A 20,498-nucleotide genomic window follows, 5' to 3' on the forward strand; every position below is an offset into this window, starting at 1 on the left:
TGTTAGTACAACTGATTAAACAAGTGCTAAAAATGGCTTTCAGGCACAGGATTGTCTGTATTTTCAGCATGTGTGGATATAATTTTAGTCCCAAAATGACCAGAAAAAAAAATAAGATAAAAAAAAAATCTGAAACTCTAACCAGTAACCTAACTGAGCAAGAGGACAAGTACATAAGAGTCTCTAGTTTGAGACCCATATTCTTCACAATACCTGTATTGGTATCGCATAAAATACATTTTCTATCTTTTCTTTCGGCAAGTTTTCATGGAGCCCCCGATTTAGTGGTAATGTATAGTGCACAGAAAAATCACTATTGTAATTTTCCAGTAAAATTCTGAGAATAGTTCAATATCAATATAATAACAATTATTATTATTGCCTTTAATTTATTTACAGTCCTTCATTTGCTTTGCTTTTCATTGTTTGTTTTATTTAGAGTTGTAATATCATCATCATCATATGATAATGAGGGGTGTTCAGAACACATTCTTAACATCCAACGTCTTGAAAACACCTATGCAAACTCAGATCAAGGTCATGTGAAGTGATCGAAAGGTCCAGAACAGCTACTAAATGGACCTTGTGGTATAACTTATGAAAGGTTACCATTATACAAACATGAGGCTGAGCTAGTCAGATAATAGAATAACAGCAGGCTGAACTTAATATTTGGTTCCACTGACACACTGTAATGACTTTAGCCATTTACTTTGCATTTCTAATTCTGTCAGAATATTAAATTAGGAGGAAAGACTTTTCCCAGAACAGAGCACAATGTGACACCTTGTCCTCACATTTCTCCTACAGACCACTAAGTCACTGTAGTGAGGGTGGCATCACTTCACAGGAGTACTACACAATAATGATTTTTTTTTCCGTTCCAATCCTACCCAGAGCATCCAAACCGCAACTCGTATTCAAAGGCACCGATTGGTCAGCCTGTCCGTGCGCCACGCCCTCCGGGTCCACCAGCACCGCTCCGATTAGTCCGCTGCAGCGTCACTCAGGCGGGTGGCGCCCCTCCGTCCGAGCCCGCTTCTCCCCCTCCTTCTCCCGCAGCAGGTTGGGTTGAGCGGTCGGCTAGGGGACCGTGGACAGCTCCCGTCTGAGGAGCAGAGTAACGCAGGAGGAGGAGAGGGCTGGATATGGGGGAGCCACCGCACAGGCCCGTACGATCGAGATAAAAAACACTTTTTTTTTTTTTTTTTTTTTAAATGTGCACACACCGGGGAAAATACACAAAGACACGGAGCTGGAGAGGCCTACGGAGGACGGGGAAACAACCGAGGAAGTGAAGGAAAAGGGGGACTACGGCTACTGACCCATCCCGGCGCATCACGGGTGAAGCAGCGAGAGAAAGGAGGATAGGGAGAGATAATTCTGCGACCTGATGGACTGAGAGGACAGATGAATGAAGACTGCCTACACTAACGCCTATCGATGCCTGGCCAAGGACCTGGACGCTTACGCCATGAACACGGACATGACAATGGATGGCATTGGCAGCCTGCATGGCGGGGTGGCGGTGAGCTCCATGGTCCCTGATGCGGAGCTGATGAGCGGCCACAGCCCGCACCACGGCCGCGGGAGCTCATCGGGACACGGGGCGGCGGCGGCAGCGGCGGCGGCGGCGGCGTCCACCCTGCGGATACACCAGGACCTGGCCGCCGCCGCCGCTTCATCCCGCTCGGCCATGGTGACCGGCATGGCCACGATACTGGACGGCAGCGGGGAGTACCGACCGGAGCTGTCCCTGCCGCTGCACCACGCCATGAGCGTGCCCTGCGACACGTCCTCTCCCGGGATGGGGATGAGCGGCACCTACACCACCTTAACCCCGCTGCAGCCGCTGCCCCCCATCTCCACCGTGTCGGACAAGTTTCACCATCATCACCATCACCACCACCACCAGCGGCTCTCCGGGAACGTGAGCGGGAGCTTCACCCTGATGCGGGACGAGCGGGGGCTGCCGGGCATGAACAACCTGTACAGCCCCTATCACAAGGACCACATGTCCGGGATGGGTCAGAGCCTGTCCCCGGTGCTGGGCAACGGCCTGGGCTCCATACACAACACCCAGCAGGGTCTCCACAACTACGGCACCACGACGCACGGAGGCCACGACAAGATGCTGAACTTCGACGCACACCACACCGCCTCCATGCTGGCCAGAGGAGACCACCACCAGCACCGAGGCCTCGGTGGCCCGGCGGCCGGGATGATGCCACACCTGAACGGCATGCACCACCCGGGGCACCCGGCCGCGTCCTCGGCGGGCCACCACCCCCACTCCAACCCCCACCTCCAGTCTCCATCCCACGGGCCCGTGTTGGCTTCCACCAGGGAAAGACCGCCCTCCTCCTCGGGGACGCAGGGGGTGAACAGCTCGGGGCAGCTGGAGGAAATCAACACCAAGGAGGTTGCGCAGAGGATCACGGCGGAGCTGAAGAGGTACAGCATCCCCCAGGCCATCTTCGCCCAGAGGGTGCTGTGCCGCTCCCAGGGGACCCTGTCGGACCTCCTGAGGAACCCCAAACCCTGGAGTAAACTAAAGTCAGGCCGGGAGACCTTCAGGAGGATGTGGAAGTGGCTGCAGGAGCCCGAGTTTCAGAGGATGTCGGCCCTCAGACTGGCAGGTAAGAGCTGCTGTGGTTAGTTCGTTAGTTTGTTTGTTTGTGTGCGTCGGAACAAGAAGAGGAATTTACCCCCCCAAGAAAAAAAAAAACACAAATCTGAAATGACCCCCTGCTGTCGCTCCTGTTGTCTTGACTTCGAAAAAGAAAAAAAAAGACAAATCTTTTCCTGGCTTTGTTTTGGTGTCTCCTCGTGTCTCCTCTCCAGCACGGCGCCCAGACGTAGATGCGCGGAATTTATTTAGAATCGCTGGTGTTATGATTACCATTATTGATCAATAACAAAACGGGATCGATACGAAATGACAAGGTCACGGGATTTCCCTCCAACAGTCCCCCCTCTCTCCCTCTCTGTGACAGTGCAGCAAGCCCAGATTGTGTTTTTCCTGCTGGTTTACCAAAACACCACGTTCTTACTCGGCTCTACATTTACGCATTATATTTAAGGCTGGAAAATGAGGCTTAGAATAAATCGCACTTTAAGAGAATATCGGGTAACAAAGCGGAAAGGGCGGATTGTTTTTACATTGTGTGATTGTTGCACAGAATGCGAATAATTCATCATCGTTAAACTTGTTCAGGCTTCATTATATCAAGGAGGGGTGGAATATTAATCCTTCACCATCCTCATGCTTTTTGGGATTAATCGCAGGGATTATATCATTCGGATGGCGTGGTTTCTGTCATTAGCCCGTTAAAGGATTATTGCATGTTTTCTGGTATTAGGGATTAGGGATGATATTCCGGGACAGAGGTGTGAGAAGCGCTCAGAGCAGACAGGCAGCGTCGGGAGAGGATTTGTGTTCGGTTGTGGGGGAGCTTGAGGTGATCAGACGGCTGTGACACAAACATGAAGGTCTGCAGCATCAGCGGGTCTGGGGCCCCCTCTAGTGAGGGACCCGGTGTCTGTCCCGACACCCGAGCCTCTATTGTCTGCAGGAGGGGGGGCGGCAGCAGCAGGGACCCGGCACGGCGCGCAGGGATCAGCTCAGGAGTGGAGGGTTACATTCCGGTATTTTCTCTCTTTTTAAGGAGCGTTGCAGCGCAGGAACAGAGTTTAATGCTGCTGCTGGGCTTTTAGTTTGTCTGTGGTGAGTTCACAGTTAGGCCTGATCACATTTCATGTATGTAACAGAGGTGTTTTCATGGCATTATTTAAAAAATAATAATAATATATCCTATAAGCTTCCTCAAGAACTTTGCAGTTTTGGAAAATTCACAGTGAAAATAAGCGTGTTTACATGCACAGTAATTATAGTTACAGTTTAAATTCTAATCTGTGTGAGAGGTGTTTGTAGTCACCCTTTCTAATAATCATCAGCAATAAATGGTAAGTTCATAGTAATTTAAATGAAACTTTTAAAAATAGTTTTCACTGTTAACAGTGACATTAATTAATTCAACAGTTGTGAGGCTACAACTTCCAAAACCCTCCAAATAATATTTATAGAGGAACTGAACAGTATTTATGAACCGTTTACAACTTTACAATAAACTATATTTTGATACATTTTAAAAAAGGATTTATTGTTTGTTAACAATGATTACTGACTAAAGTTTGATTAATTATAAAGATACAACAATTAATGATGGTTATTCTAAAGTTTTACTGTATTTTTTTTTTCATTTTTAAGTCTGTGCAAAAAATAACATGAGCTGCCTTCAGTTTCACACTCAACACACCCGTCATTTGTTTTACTCTAATTATGCCTTCATCTAATGTTTTACCTAAATACATTAAATATAGCAACATAAATCATATATGATTATTAACAAATATAATGATAAAATAAAAGTCTGGCCAAACCAAAAATGGAGAAGATGAAAATAGAGGGAATCATGGCCTGTGGTTAGATAAAGAAGGTATTTGTTGAATAAGCTTTTTACAAAGCACTGGTTTATAAATTCCAGTTTTTGGAGATACAGTCTAATTCCTGTAAAAATCAAGTATCTCCCAAAGTTTTTGGGAGCCGAGGAGAACAGTTTTCAGGTTTTTTTAAAATGTACTATTCATTTATTTTAAAGTTGTCTAACGCCCAGAGGAACACACCTTGAGTTGACTGAACAACACTGAATGTTATTTGTTCGATCTCATAAAGTCCACAAACTTCGGATCCTACCGTTGTACGAGGTCAGCTTCCAAACACCTGACTGCAGTGCACTTAATGCCAGCCAATAGTAGGTTTTGTAACAAATAGACTTCAGTCCTTAAGGACATAACACAGAGGAGATCAGTGTTGGGATAGCTCCTCGGGTGTCTTTTAAAGCAGTTAGAGCTTGCTTCAGTATTGATATTTTCACTTCGCTTCACTACTTTTTCTCTCATTCATTCAAGCACTGTGAAAAAAAACCCTTATTCCAGTATTTAACATTCACTTTACACTGAAAATCACATGGCAAACAAAATGAAGAAATCTTTTATATATATGTATTATGAGATTGAAATATACATGGGGAAGGTTATGCAGATTCACTTATTGATGAGAGAGTGTGTGGAGGCATGGTGGAATTAAAATGTTGCTACGTGTTTAAATGATCACAGGATGATGTCAAACTGTAGGATAATTAGTCAGTAACAGTTTGTATACAGAGGTTGTCATGAAAAAATGTTTGAAATTAAGTAGGACTTATAATACATTACTTTCTTTCCAGCAAAAAGAGAAAAAAAGATCCATATTTCAAAATTTTCACCTAAACAAAATAATTATCAGACTGTGGAAAAAATCCATTGTCATGACATTTAAAACAAGGCTGTTTTTCTAACTTTGTGAAGAGTTGGCATTTTAGACATACATGGTTTTTATTACATAGTGTTTATTGAGCATAGAGGTGTACTGTTAGGCTCAACTTTGTTGCATTAAAAGACATTTACTTTAAGTTGAATATTATTATTATTATTATTATTATTAGAATTATTCCACTAAAAAAAAAAGTGTTTCTTTAATTCAACACTTTCACTAAGGCCAACCAAGAGTGATTGACGTGTGTTTATAGCACTACTGGTGTCACTATAATACATCCAACCTGAAGTAAAACCTTCATCATCAACATTTTATCTTCAGCAGTTGTTTTTGATATATTTCCAGGACATGTTTGAAAAGCACTGTGGTCACCGGGTTAATTATCCTGGTGGAATCAAGTCGTCTAAAAGAGAAATTTAACATTGGTGCACGTGATGGTTTTACATTTTTTTTTGCTTTTATCAAATCTGTGTGTCTTCTTTGGGATAAAACACACTTGTGTTCCATATTTATTAAAGCTCACAACATGAAATTACAACATAAAGTAACGACAACTATAACTGGTTTAAAAACCTGATAAAAATGTACTGTTAATTTACAGGACACAGCTTAAAATGTTCCTAAATGGAGAGTTATTATGTCTTACTCATGTTATGGTTGTGGGATTGTCAGGCTGGATCCTGGCTGTCTTCAGGTCTCCCCTCTGAGAGCCATAAATGAGGCTCCAAAAGTTGTTTGTGTAGAAACTGCTATTAACGCCATGTCGATATTCATAGTGCCCTTATATCTGAGCTATGATTCTCCATACTTTTCTTTTCATAATGTTACCAATCATTTTTCTGTAACAAGTTAAAAATTGTTTTTCTGGCTCCCAGCAAGGAGACTCAGCTTTACAATAGCACCAGAAACTGACCAGAGAGTACAGATGTACAGTATAATATTTCTATATTATTCCTAAAACAACATTTAAAATGTTGTTTAGAAGAATTTCACCGTAATAAGTTTTATTTCCAGTCTCTGTACACTTACATTATATCTTAATGATCTCACTTGGTTTGTAGTGTTTTAATAACATGTTTAAGGATTTCGTATCATATCATATGTAGTTTCCGGCTACATCACATTCCGATGTTTGGCCGTAAAATCTGTCAGTAGAGTCTTCCTTTCAGTATCATTATCCTTCTGAGTTTTGTTTTCAGGAAGAATAGGTGTCACTCACGGTGTGAACATGACGTGGTCTGGCCGAACAGTCTTTGCAGAATAAACTCTTAAAGAATGATCACTGCAAAAAAAACAAACAAAAAAAACCAAAAAGATTTGATATCTGTAGACTGTTTACTTATTGATCATCAATGTTATTATTTGATAATATCTGAACCCATATACGTGAGTTGGGTGTGTTGTTTCTTATTTGTACAGCCTATTTATTCAGCCTCCTGCATATTTGGTCACTAGGTTTTAATCCAGTTCAGACTCTTCCTATTTAAAACTTGTGCACGTTCTAACATGGATGAGGTTTTCACTGTCGGTGCTTGATAATATAGGTTAATTTGAAAACGAGTGACTATTGATGGAGGGTGGAGCTGCAGGAGAGCAAGGCAGCGTTTGTGTGATTTGTGCGTCGGTGTGTGGACACACTGGACACAGCCACATAGTTACACTGCTGTGTGACGGAGCTGCACTCATCTGCGTTCCCCCTAATAATGAGGAAAAACCCATACCAGCTGCTGTGTGTGATAATGTCCAACGTTTGCAAGTGAAACCTTGGCATTATTATGTTATGACTCTATCATTTTATCAGTGACATAAAATGGTCTTGAAATTATAGTGTCAGTAATATCATTCATTGCAATTATTTCTGGGGCTATATGTCGTATAAAAACGTGGCTGTGGTGACAGGCCTGTGTAAATCACACAGTTCTGAAGTTCTCTGACGGTCAGTTTTTGCTCTCTTGATGAAGCTCGGAGCGAGCCATAACTGTGTGAGGGGCGAGGCCTACGAAATACACTGCAGTCATTTATTTCTTGTAGCGGTAACAGAGAAATATAATGTGTTCCTAATGATATATTAATACAGTAAGGTCATGTAATGTGTTACAGTCCGCGTTACCGACTGAGGTGAAGCGCTTGTTGTTCTTTTAAGAAGCCATCCACACCAACCATGACCAATATTAACATAGACTGTGTGTGTTTGATGTGGTTGAGCCAATAAATTCTTGGTTCAGTCTCTGTGTGACTGAAATGAGCTGTAGTTCGTAGGTGATGAAGCCTGATCCTCTGAGCGCACTTTAATTTACATCCCTGAATCACACATGTCCATGCATTCCTTGTTCTGTGACTACAATAAGAAGCCATAGAAAAAAGGGATGTTTGTCTTGTCCCGTCGTTACAGGCTACAGTTAAAAATATTTATTCCTATCTGATAATACATCAGACATTGATCCTTTGTCTGCCTGCTGACCCTGGTGTCCAAGGCCTTTCCTTTATTTCAAAACATCTAGGCTGTCTAATTGTTCTACATAGGTTAATTGGTCATTCAGTTGAAAATAACTCAAAAGCAGTGTGACAAGTAATAGATTACTCAACACGGACAGTAATATTGGAATGTAATATATTACTTTAAAATGAAAGCAACCAGTAATATGTAATTATTGCATTTTGAAAGTAACTTGCTCAACGCAGCTCCATGCTTCCTGTCTTTGTGCTGATATAGGCCAAACATGTACTCGACCTGTCTCTGAATCATGTAGATCCCACAGTTTGTTTGGTTTTTTTGTCATTTTGTCATTTTTGAGTCATTATGCTTCCACTTTTTAAGATCTCTCACGCAATAACAGATCCATTATACGAATGTTTTTCGTCCTTCCAGTTTTGGCGTCCTGTGGTTTCACAGAGAAGGCTAACGAGGAAACACGGATGCACATGCTCATTCGATTGCTTTCTCTTCTCTCCACTGTGACTTTAAAATGACTGCAGGGACAGAGATAGCTTCAATTCCTAGATCAACAACAGTACAAGCAGCCAATAGAGCTGGGGTCAAAGGTCAGCGCTGCAACACTGAGACAATAGATGGAGCAAATATCCCCCTGACCCTGAGAGGAGCCGGGAGGAGCAGTGTGCAGCAGCAGCAAAGACATGAAAGAGCAACCACTTCTGCGTGGTTCCCTTTAGAAAAGCGACACTTGTTAAAGGCATTTGTAAAGCAGAGATGACCTAGCTCCTGCCTTTTAATCTAAAGAATGTGCAGTGTGTCTTAGGATTATGTATTATTAAATTGAATATTTACAAAATATGACATGTGAAGGAGTCACATTGAGGCATTTGAAAAAAAAACTTTCGTTCACAAAATAATCAGTAGTCGCAGGGCTACTTCTTCCCCCTCATGGCCTCATTCTCTCATTTATTTGTGCAGTGTTCTTGGTCAGGGTTAGTAAATAGTAAAGATTTATTTATATTTCTAACACTTTTCAAAAACAAAAATGACACATGGGTGCATCATAATAAAGGCCTTTTACACAAAATGCCAGAGGAGCTGGATTGCCGGAAAGAATTAAGACAGGTGCAAATACAGTAATCTATCCATGAAGACACAAATGCGTGGATTCATTTTTAAATGTTACACAGTGTTTCATTGTAGAATTATTTCCATAATGCTCTTGTGCATAATAAATCTAAATTATTTCCAAAGAAGATTCCTGGAAAGAAAAATGCTACTTGGTCCTAATTATAGGGAAAATAGAGACTGTGTTCACCTGATAAACTCACAATTATTCAACTTTATAGAATGTATGGGGTGATTTTGACGCTGTTATTTTAAAGTAAAATAGTTACATAATGTTGCTTTAAAGATGCTTTTCCAGTCATTATAGAACTTACGCAGTTGTGTTTGCAGTGATACATTGAGGGTGGATCTGTCCTCCATGTCCCATCTGGTTTTTACACCTCTGATCGTCACATAGTTTCTTCCTCTTTGTTCTGTTTGGGTGTATGTGAGCCAAATTGCTGTATCTTTTGAAACCGGCAGTTACACAAAGGGATTTTTTAAAAAAAAAAATTTTCCTGTCCAATTCAAGACTGAAAATGTCTTTACTAACACGCCCCTAAATACACTACATGGCTAAAAATGAGTGGACACACCTGTCTTTGGACACATCTGTTATTTTTGATGTTTGATGGTTTGGGTTAGGCCACTTTAGCCCTGCATTTCCAATCTTTTCAGTGATTCAAAAAGATACGCTGATGTGCTTTTCAGATTCAGCTGGAGAAACAATGAACCAATCAGTTTTTTAGGCATGACTGAGAATCAGGATGTCATCTTCCTACCATCAACATCTATCGGTCTGTCAGCATCTTTTACATGGTAAAGTACAGAACACCCAGAATCCGCTATCACAGCTTCTGTGTCGACTTACAACGCCGATGACGGGGCAAATTCATCAGTAACTATGATTGGTTTGGTCAAAACAAAACAACCCCTGCAGCCAACACCAAACTCTTATGGGAAGTCTTAACAGTGGAGTGGAGGCTGTTATAGCGGCAGATAAATGTTCATGGTTTCAGAATGGCACGTCCAAGTATCACATATGGGTTTAATGTGTGAGGGATTTCTGCCTGCCAAGGACTAACAGCAGCGTGAAAAGCTCCCCTTTGAAATAAAGGCAGAAGGAACAACATTTTGAGCCCAAATTGGCTCCTTCTCAGGTACAGAGAGATCTGATTTGTTGTCCACACACTCTTAGCCCTGTAGTCTTAGCACAGTATCATCATACAAGCAACATACAAAATTCAGAATTTTTTAAGAAAAAGACAACAATTTGGTGTGAAGCAGTGTATTAAAAGCAAAACAAATGCTTGAAAATCTCTCTATCTCTGAATGTCTCTCTGGAGCTTTTTTTTTTTTTTCCCCTCTCCTCTCCCTCTACCTCATTTTTAATCTTTTTCCTTTCTCTCGCCATCTCTCTCCTCCCTTGGACCTGCCCGTCTCTTTTGGGGGGAGGTATTATGTGATCGTCGGGGGAATTGAACACAGAAGCAGAGGCAGCAGCGGCCTGATGAATTATTGATGGGAATCTCGGCGTGACCCACCTCGGTCTGCTCACTTCACTTCTTCTTCACCTCGCAGCCAGGTTAACCAGGCAAAATGGAGGGAGTGAGAGAGCAAGAGAGAGAGAGAAAGAGAGAGACAGAGAGAGAGAGAGAGAGAGAGAGAGAGAGAGGAGGAGGAGGAGTCCATTGTTCTGTCGGAGGATGCTGCCTGCTTTTGACTCCAGTGAATTATGGATGAAAAGACAACGATGCTAAAATCAGTGTTAGAATTGAATAGCTCATATAAAAGGCGGAGGACAGATAGCAGCCTCCGTCAGCACAAACAAAGTAAACGCTGGGTAAAACACACAGTGGAAGGGCGGAGGTGAATTAACCTGGACTATAATGGTTTACATGATTGAGTCAGTGTAAGAAACATTTCCTCAGCACTGATTCAATCAGTGAACCGAGTAATATCACAGTCACCACAGTCACTGACACGTTTATTCAAATAGATTTTTACCTTGCCGTTTTTTGGTCACCGTTAAATTTACCAATGAAATCAGCGCTTCCTGTAGATGTTTCACATTAAAGCTAAGGGTTCGTAAGTTATTCTAGATGCGTCTTTTGTTATATTTGGAGAAAACCATTAGCAAATAATAAGTCAAATGCTCCTACAAAAGAAAAACAAATCCAATAACTGTGACTGTTGCAGGTGTCTAACAAGCCCCTCCAGTCCACTCAGCTGGACCATGGAAACATTAGACAGGCTACTTGTCTGTCTGCCTGCCTACATAGCTGCCTACCCATGTGTCCATTGTGCATGACTGGAGTCTTCCACAAAACTAGGCGGATGTTTTGCTAAAGCTATTAGCAAGCTGGTGTCACAAGAATGACAGAGAAAGTACAGTCATTTTTCCAGCACTGACATGCTAGCTTGACAGTACCAACAACAGTCCTACATGTTCTTGTTTAAGTTCACATGATAATGTTGGTTGTTTTCTTACATGTGAGTGAGACATTAGATAACTGGAAAAGGTTTAGCGATGACAAAGATGCGCCGTGCTCACAGTATACAGCGGATGAGCCCATTAGGCTCCTGCAAGCTAACTCAGTAGCACAAAGCACACAGGCCCTGAGCCAAGCTTACCCATTGAACACAATGCACACTTGTACTGCTACTGCTAATGGAGGCACCAAGCAGCCTTTTCAGAGTTCCTGATGCTATTTTGCTCATGTTTATGTGATTGGAACAGAGCTGTTTGTTCATGTATTTATTAGACTAAAAAGCTCATAGAGCTTGATGAATGTACTAAACTCGTTGCTAGCAAAGCTACAGAGCAGTCAGTAGTCCGGCAGTGCACGGTCATGTGTTCAGGAGTGTTGCTGGTCTGGATGTTTTGGTTGGAATAACCTACCTGTTATGCACTTTAAGATGCCCCAGAGCTTTCCATGGAAATTAAGGCAAATGAATCATGTGATCTGATTTCAATAGTTTTTGTACTTAAATGGCACAGATGAAGAAGATGCTGTATATCAGGGTTTGGATACAGAAACAGTACTAGTTAGTATAGATTAATTGTTGGTGTTGGTTGTTTCAAAACCATACTTTATCACTGGTCTGATCAGTCTTTAATGAGATAGAATGAGAAGAGTCCACCTTGAGTCACACTGCGCTGAAAATCTGAATGACTGAGCCTAAATATTTTCCATTTTACGCATCCTGCTGCGAGCAGACACAGTGCATTATTTATGAGCCGGACCCTGCTTTATGACACAGATTACCAGCAGTTACTCTGGTGTGTGTGTGTGTGTGTGTGTGTGTGTGTGTGTGTGTGTGTGTGTGTGTGTGTGTGTGTGTGTGTGTGCGCGTGTGTGTGTGTGTATGTGTGTGTGTGTTTCGTCTTACAGTTCCAGACTGTGGGAATACAGTTTGTGTCCGTTTTCAGGGTTTCTGTTCTGACCTCCTGCATATTCACAGGCCACTATTGATCCGTAATAATGGATTTCAGGCTGCTGAGAGGAGACTTTTGATGTTTGTTTGTGGGTCAGTGTGAGAAGATTTGATAGAAACCGTCTATCAGTCTATCTCTGAACTGTCCTGTCAACAGCAGTTTTGGAGGCTGGAAATCGAGACATGACAAAGTGTTTTTGCATGACAGAAAAATGTAAAATAAAAGTTGTATTATGCCTTTTGTGGCTCAAGGGGAAACATTAGAGCAACACATCTGCATGTTTTTGTCTGTGTCATCCATGTAAAGACTCAAATTCATTCAGCAAAACACCAAGCTCTTTATCAAATCCGTAAACTCCAAACACCAGCCCTGTGTGTTCAGACTATCTACAACCTTCACTGTAGCGCCCAATAAGAAAATCAGAGGAATAGCGTAGTGATTTTTTGTTAACACTGTCTACACCAATTACGGCGCCCTGGCGGTGCTGGAGTGGGAGAGGTGTTGCTGGGGCCAGCTGAGCGGTTGGGGTTCAGAGGAGAAAATGGTCCTGTCGCCGCTTTATTACGGTGGTCAAATCAAACGTGACACAAGGACTCTGAGCTCATCGAGGCGGAGCGCTCAGAGAATACACACGGCGCAATCAGTCAGAGCTACACAATACGACACACACACACACACACACACACAGGTGCAAAGCAGCGGGGACGACAGGAACGCAACTCTGAATCTTCTTAAAAGACCAAATCAGTTTTTCCACACAATTTGCCAAATGCATTTTGAAAGCAGTGCATTAGCGGTAATATCTCAGTACAGTGATATTGTTAAAAAGCCTCATCTTTCTCAAATTATGGACTGCATTTCCCATCAGTCCTGGTGTTTCGTGTGTCTGCCCAGTCCTTGAAGAGAATAAACATGCCAGAAGTAATTTTTCTCCATCAGTCTTTCTCCCTCCGCTCCCCCAGTCATCAACACCCAAATGCTCAGGCTGCTGTTTTGTAACGTGGAGCGTAAAGATCACGGTGGAATTTTGTAGCAGTCCACCTGAGAAGAAAGTCCTGATTTTACACATCCACTCCAGTTTATTTGTCATGGTTAGTAGGCTGTTAGTAATAGTTGTATGATATTTTCTGTGCTCTGGAGGAGCTATAGTCCAATTACAGAAAGTAACCTTGGAGATGTCATAGTGACGTAATTAGGTCTAACAAACTTTGGGCTTGGTGACTTTTTAACAGAAAGCTTGTGTACTGATCTGATACAGTATGACAGATGCAGTGTACCAGCAACAGGCATACTGGACCTTTAATGTACCCTCGCAGGTGATTAGGTTAAGGAAATATAGATATATATGTAACTTTATTGACGAACGTACCTGTGTTATTTGCGTAACTTCAGTTACATTATGTACGCGATGTCACTTAGTATGTTAGTGAATAAAATACAAAAAAAACGCACCATTGTACTGGACGACCCAGCAGTCTACTGGGGTAAAGTCCTGGACCTAACCCTAACCCCCCCCCCCCCCCCCCCCCAACCCCAACCCTAACCCTAACCCTAACCCGACCATCCGTCCCGACCTCCTCTCTATGTGGACTTTCTTGCTATTTATACTACTTTACCTGACTCTCACCTTTGCTGGCATTAAAATTACAATGGTTACCAGAGGTCACTGCCTAACAAGAAACGTTAATACAGGTCGTAATAATCTACTTTCACAGTTGACTGAATCGGTCACTTTTCTGATAACGACAGGTTGAATCAGAAAAAAGGCTGTTTTAAAACTGTCCAGATGTGCTAACCCTGGAGGAGCTAACATGGCTGGCTGTACAAAAACTAAGAATGAATCACAGAAAGAAGACACATTATTATCAGTCGTGTTGATGAAGTCTCTCAGTCATCCAGGTCATGGTAATTCTAAGTGCTGCATTGTAGGCAACTGGACAGCTTCTTGAAAATGTGTAATGAGTCAGCTGCATGTTGATTGGCAGAATAATGTTTGCTTTTGGTTGATTGAAAGGAAGCCCCTTTTAATATCTGAAACCAAATCGTTTCAGTCATGTATTCACACAGAGGCACATGTGGATTTATGAAAATGCCCATTTGTAGGATTTTGTGAAATATTCATTTTTTCATTTAGTTTATAATTATGTACAACGGTGGGCTTATCCTGTAAACAATAAAACAAACCGGTGTGTTCAGAGTTGCTCAACGATCCAGTAAGTATTTGCCCACAGTGTCAGAGTCTCGGGTTCAATCAATAGTGGAGGGAGACTGGTAACAATTTAGGTCAGCGCTGACCTAGAACGGAGGTGAACAAGACAGTCCGGTTCTGAGGCCTTGATTGGGTCGTTCTGGGTTTAGAGGGGACGTGTAGTACAGAGGCTGATCATTTGTACGCAGTGACTCAAATATCACGGAGGATTGATTAATTCATGTGTATATGAGGCACATGTGACGCATTTGAACAGACAGAGCCGACGGAACACCGCTCCCCAATTCCATTAATTCTTCTCTGTCGCTGTTCATTTGTTAAGTCTGGTTTTTATGTCTATTTCCTTTTGAATTGTCTTTCTTTTGCTCTTTCTATCTATGCTCCGTTGTTGTTCCCCCTTCTGACTCAGGTTCATTAGTATTGGTGTCGCAGCGCTGCTGAAATAACTCTGTCCGGAGCCGTAATGAACGACGACAGGAGGGACAGACCTGTCAGGCAGCAGGCAGGCTTTACGGCATAAGACAAACAGTATTGAAAAAAAAAAAAAAAAAAATACAAAGGAAATAAACACAAGGTCTGGTTTGACCTTGTGTCTGAATTGAAACTGAAAATCCTCTATTCACCTCTGAGGATGTCAAACAAATACATACAGTTTATACAATTGATTCTATCGACATGTGCGTGAGGAGCCGTGTGAGGAGGCATTATTCAGGATTGCCTCTCACATACACACAAAGCCAAACCCATTCACATATACAACTCAAGACCACACACACATACAGGTGAAATGCTTTTATTTTCTCAATTTAAACATAATTATTATTTTTATTATCATGTTCGCAGTTTGTACTGACATGTAAATCCTGTAATAATTAATATCATTTACAGTAATAAAAAATTAGATTCATAAAATTATTGATATCCTTCGAAGATGAAAATAAATGGATTAAAAAATGAATAAACCAAGTCTTACAATTATTATTATTATGGTTTTTTTGTAAATTGCATACAAAAGGCCGTTTGTCTCACTTCCAGTCTGTGATTTCTGCTCTAGCTGACAGTTCTTTGTATGTAAATGTGCTGATGTGTATCTATAACCGATCAATACTCTGATGGTCAGATACCGAGACCGAACACAAACAAGGAAGTGGACACACATTCTGTTTGTTGTCCTTCCTGCTCCTGTCTCTGCTCACGTTGTTTTTTTCCCCTCGTATTCTGGTTTCTCTCCCTGTCTGCGAGCCCTTGTGTGTTTTGTTTTGTTTTGTTTTTTTTTCTCAAATGTGTGTGCATGTGTGAAGCAGCAGTTTCGGGCTCTGCAGTGCGTGCAGATGGATGATGTGGATCGATGGCTGTAATCCCGAGCAGATTAAAAGAGCATTAATACTGGCAACGATAACGTAAACGGTGCGGACCCAGATCTCCATTGATCTGCAGGAACCTGATCCAGACCAGTTCCTGGAAGAGATGGGGGGAGGGAGGGGAGACAGAGAGAGGGGGAGAGAGAGCTGACATTATACAACACGGAGAGAGAAGCTTCATCTGAATGGCTCATGACTGTAATAATAATAACATGAACACTTTAATGTGCAGTACTGTATGCAAATGAATAGTGCTGTAATTGAAAAGTAATAGTTTGGTCTGTAATGAATGCAAAGCAAACAGAAAATGCGACCTCTCCACAATTTGTGCACATGACGACTACAGCCAGTGTGTGATCACAGGCTTTTTAAATAGGCAAACATTAATTGGAATTTTCTTGGCAAACTCTAGTTTCGATTCCATTCATGTATGAATTATTAAATCGCAAATTACATTTTTTTTTTATAACAAAACATCAAAAAAAAAAAAACAAAAACAGAACACACACACACAAAGCGTATCATGTCTATTTTTACTCTGGAAGAGGTGAAAGATCAGCGTCATGTCATGTCATGTCAACGACTTTTTCTTTTTTGTAGATGTACAGCATTAAAAAGTGATTTAAGAATGACTGATGAAAAATGTAACATTTTTTTTCAATACTCAGTATTCTTCATAATTATCAATAAAACATACAAATTAAGGCAGAATTTAAATTAGGCAGACAATACTGCTTGGTGCAATGAGTCCACTGGAATGGACACATATTATGATAGAATATTTCAAACACCTTATTTAGTTGAATTAATTGTTTTTACCATTTTTGGAGAATAAGAGGATTTAACAGTTATTCCAGAGGTTCTGCGTACATCTTGTCTTCCCTCAGCAAATTTTACATTTCTGATCCTATTTCTTCTTCTGTTTTTTGTGAACAAGACATTGGTATTCAGCACATGGTGGTTTGGGCATGGGACTCCAGCTTAAATAGTTAAAAATGGCTTCCAAATACCCATCTATTGTAGCGGACACTATGCATGAGAAGGCTGATGAATGTCAGATGTGCTACACACACATTCACCTCCACACCATTACTTTGTGTGTCGCTACATGAATGAGACACTACTTCCTGCAGTGGCACTGGATTTACCTGATGAGGTGTAATTGTCCAAAATAAAACATAATTCCAGAGGATAGTTCTGTTTGTTTGTGTCACCTGTACTTTCCTGTGGCGTCTGTGTTTCATTATGCTGTGCATGTGTTGTTGAATAGAGCGCGCCTCTCATTTTGCCGGCTTCTGAATGCTGCATATTTGTTGCCATGTTACAGAAGTTGTTGCATGAATTTGCTGTTTTGTCTGTACGCCCATGTTGTCTTAAGTAAACTGAGCTCTCATACACCTGTTTGGAATTTTAAAAGTATGCTAGTCTTCTTTGCCAACCTCGTGACCTCCAGCTACTTGTTTTTTTAGCCGACCAACACAATTTCTTTTGTCTTGTCGTGTGTTCTGTTAGGGCTGATTAAGTCCAAACCAAACCAAAAAATAACCAAGAAAACATATCACATTTTCACAGTCAAATCATCCTTAATTTTCCTCTCTTGCTCCCCTCCTGCAGATTTGGTAGTAAAAGCATTAAAAGCAGCCAGTTTGATGTGTATCAGATGGATAGATTTGAAGGAAATCCTCCTCTATTTGATTGTGCCACATAACTGGATTCATTAAGCTGAATCTGTCTGTTATTGGATTATGTTTCATATTGGATGGATGGGATCCAATTGTAGATATTACGGCCTTTAATGTGGACAGGTTCAGCAGGGCAGAGCAGGCAGAATCACGCTGGAAGATAAAGACAGGAAATACGATAGAAATACAGCAAAAATGAAATTTGAAATAATGAACTAAAAAAATATATATATAAACCATAGGGTTAATCTTTGGTGACAAGGAAGAAGCTAAACCACAAAACCTTGTAGGAAAGGGGTAAGGGAAAGAAAAATACACTAAGTGGCCAAAAGCATGTAGACGCTTAACACTTTACTGTGTGTGTCTCCTCTCGCCGCTTTTCATCTCTCGGAGTAGGAAACCTGATCAAGTCATATCGCTTGCCGCTGATCGTTTGGAGACAAACACAGCGGTGAGCGGTTTGCCAGGATGTCCGTTTATAGCTGCCCAACCTCCTTTTGATCAATCCCCGATAACAATACAATCTATTGATCAGAGCAGATTATCTTTCTGCCCGTGTTTGTTCTCCGCTGGAGCTGTGTGCGGTGAGACTGAGCGCTGACGGCTTCAGGCTGCCAAAAAACCAGAACTGATAAGAAAAGGTACTGAGAGGCCGGTTAACTCATCATCCATTAGTCTGTCAGTGTGCACGCATGTGTGTGTGATGTCCAAACAGAGCTTCATTCTGACTTATCCCCACAGTCAACATTTAGCAGGTTAAAGGTTAGTGAATGTTTTCTCTGGAGTTTTTTCAACTTTATCCCCACAGACGTTAAACCCTTCTATCATTTTTGACAAGCTTGCAGCGCAGTCGCTACGTGTCTTCACGACGTTTGTAACACCCACGAATATCATACAGGAAACTAGATTAAGTCGTCGGTTGCTCGCTCACTCCTCAAAAGATTCTTGGCTCTAAAATTGTTATTTTCAAAGTAAGTGAGGTTAATGTTCAAGGAAATTCTTAGTCAACTCTTTTTTTCCATGCGCATAAGTTTTCAACACAAAGGCAAAATATATATACATGGATAAAAACAGGGCCACACCAGTGTTCCAGGGATGTAACAACCATGTTAATGTGACATTATATGGTAAAAACATTCATGGACAATATTCCGCTCAGTTATGAGTCATCATGGGGAATAGTAACATGAGCCCTCAGAAAGTCTGGAACACATGTTCGCTTCTGTTTAGGATAAACATGTTTGAGTTTTGGCATTATTGTTCCCCATAATGCTTTGAGTAAACAGGAAGTATGATGTCGGCATAGGGTCAGTGACTGGTTCCGAGACGACCCGTTATTTGTGACATTGTATTACACATTTTACATCTTGAGGGTAGTGGAGACAAGCTGGGAGTACAACACTGACAGCCGACCACAGGTGATGTTCTGTGTATGTGCTGTTTAATCTAAATAAGTTGTTCGTGTTCAGTTGATGAAGGTCCACATTCACTCTCACTCGGCTCTGTTTTTGGTCTGAACCTACTCAAGGGGGAAATATGTGGCTGTTATGCTGATAAATGCTCTGCTGTATTAGCTCCTTGCTAACTGTGCCTATCAGCAGGTAGTTTGCAGTGTTTTCTTAGAGGTTGTTTGCTGAGAACAGCTGTCTGCTGTGATGATAAGAGCTGAGGGGGACTGCACAGTGATAACATATCTGTAGGTCCACCTTCCACATTCATGTGATCCATGATCAGTAGGTTTTGATTATAGAAGCTTTAAGTATTAATTCTAGGTGTAAAGTAGAGTTGGGCGATTGGATAAATGTATCGGCTATTGTTGATTGGCTTGGTCAACTACGTTTTTTTTAAAAAATCTTTCTCCGTTTATTCAGATCATTTAATGGCCTGTCGTGTAAAAATGAGTGATGGCTGCTGCTGTCATGACTGTGTCCAGCGAGCTAACTTAGAAGTAAGAGGCCTGACAGTTTTGTCTGGGTTTTATTTTTGTCGATTGATTTTTTGCTTTGCATTGAATTAGTATAAGAATAAGTTACCTCTAGTTTGGTGAAAGAGAAGGACTTGAATTAACAATAGTAATAATGTCTTTCTTAACAGTTTGTGATCTCATTTGTTGATTTATTCGACTAAAAGCTGGAACATGGTGAACCTGCTGCTCAAACAATCACCAGTTGTTGGCCTAATGGTGGCTGGTTGGCACTATATAGTGCCCACACATATTCACACAGTGGCTTGTACACTACTTGTTGCCTAAAATCTCACAATGCAATAGTGCAATGTGTTGAATTGTTGCCTATGTGGAGTTCATCTTTATGGTAAGCGGATACATTTGAGGATTAAGAAATATCTGTAAAATGAAATGACTCCTCCATTTTTGGTGGGCTTGTTTTCTTTTGGAGTTTCTGATACCTTTATCTCTTCAGACCTCGAAAAACCCTTAACATGAAAAGAAATCACTCGTATGGTTGGACTGCTCATGACTCACGTCTGCACTGAATTGAATTTTAGAGGTCACAAGCCAGAGAGGTCAGACACCACTGCTCCATACGCTCTCTCAGTCCAGCTCCTACATTAATTCAACATCTATGAATCAGAGTGAGCGATCAAAGAATGAGTCAAACAGACGGGGTCTGATGACATTTGTATTTATTATCAACGCAAATAAGAGCAAGAACTTGACAACTGAGACCAGACTATGACTGCTTTAACTAAAAAGAAACAGAGCTGATGAAATGGACTGGAAAATGGGAGAAGAAGAGAGAGAAAGAAAAGATGGGAGAAAGAGAGCGAGGGAGGGAAAGAGGTAGATGACATCAAATTCCTCTGAGGCCATTTCCTCATCAGCTCAATGACATCACTGAGTCGCAAGGAGCTGTGATTGGTCAGCCCCTT

At 41.5% G+C, this 20,498-nt stretch overlaps 1 protein-coding gene across 2 annotated transcripts in view; it reads left to right on the plus strand.

Annotated features, from left to right (window-relative positions):
- The first annotated feature begins 1,075 nt into the window (after positions 1-1,075).
- Positions 1,076-20,498, plus strand: part of onecut2 (one cut homeobox 2) — a 33,472-nt gene continuing 14,049 nt past the window's right edge. For both annotated transcript variants that reach the window (XM_037117506.1, XM_037117507.1), the window contains exon 1: positions 1,076-2,639. In XM_037117506.1, the coding sequence (XP_036973401.1) occupies positions 1,415-2,639 (1,225 nt within the window). In that variant the 5' untranslated portion in view covers positions 1,076-1,414. The remainder of the gene's footprint in view (positions 2,640-20,498) is intronic.

This window comes from Acanthopagrus latus, chromosome 12 (assembly GCF_904848185.1).
Source record: "Acanthopagrus latus isolate v.2019 chromosome 12, fAcaLat1.1, whole genome shotgun sequence".
Lineage (NCBI taxonomy): Eukaryota > Metazoa > Chordata > Actinopteri > Spariformes > Sparidae > Acanthopagrus > Acanthopagrus latus.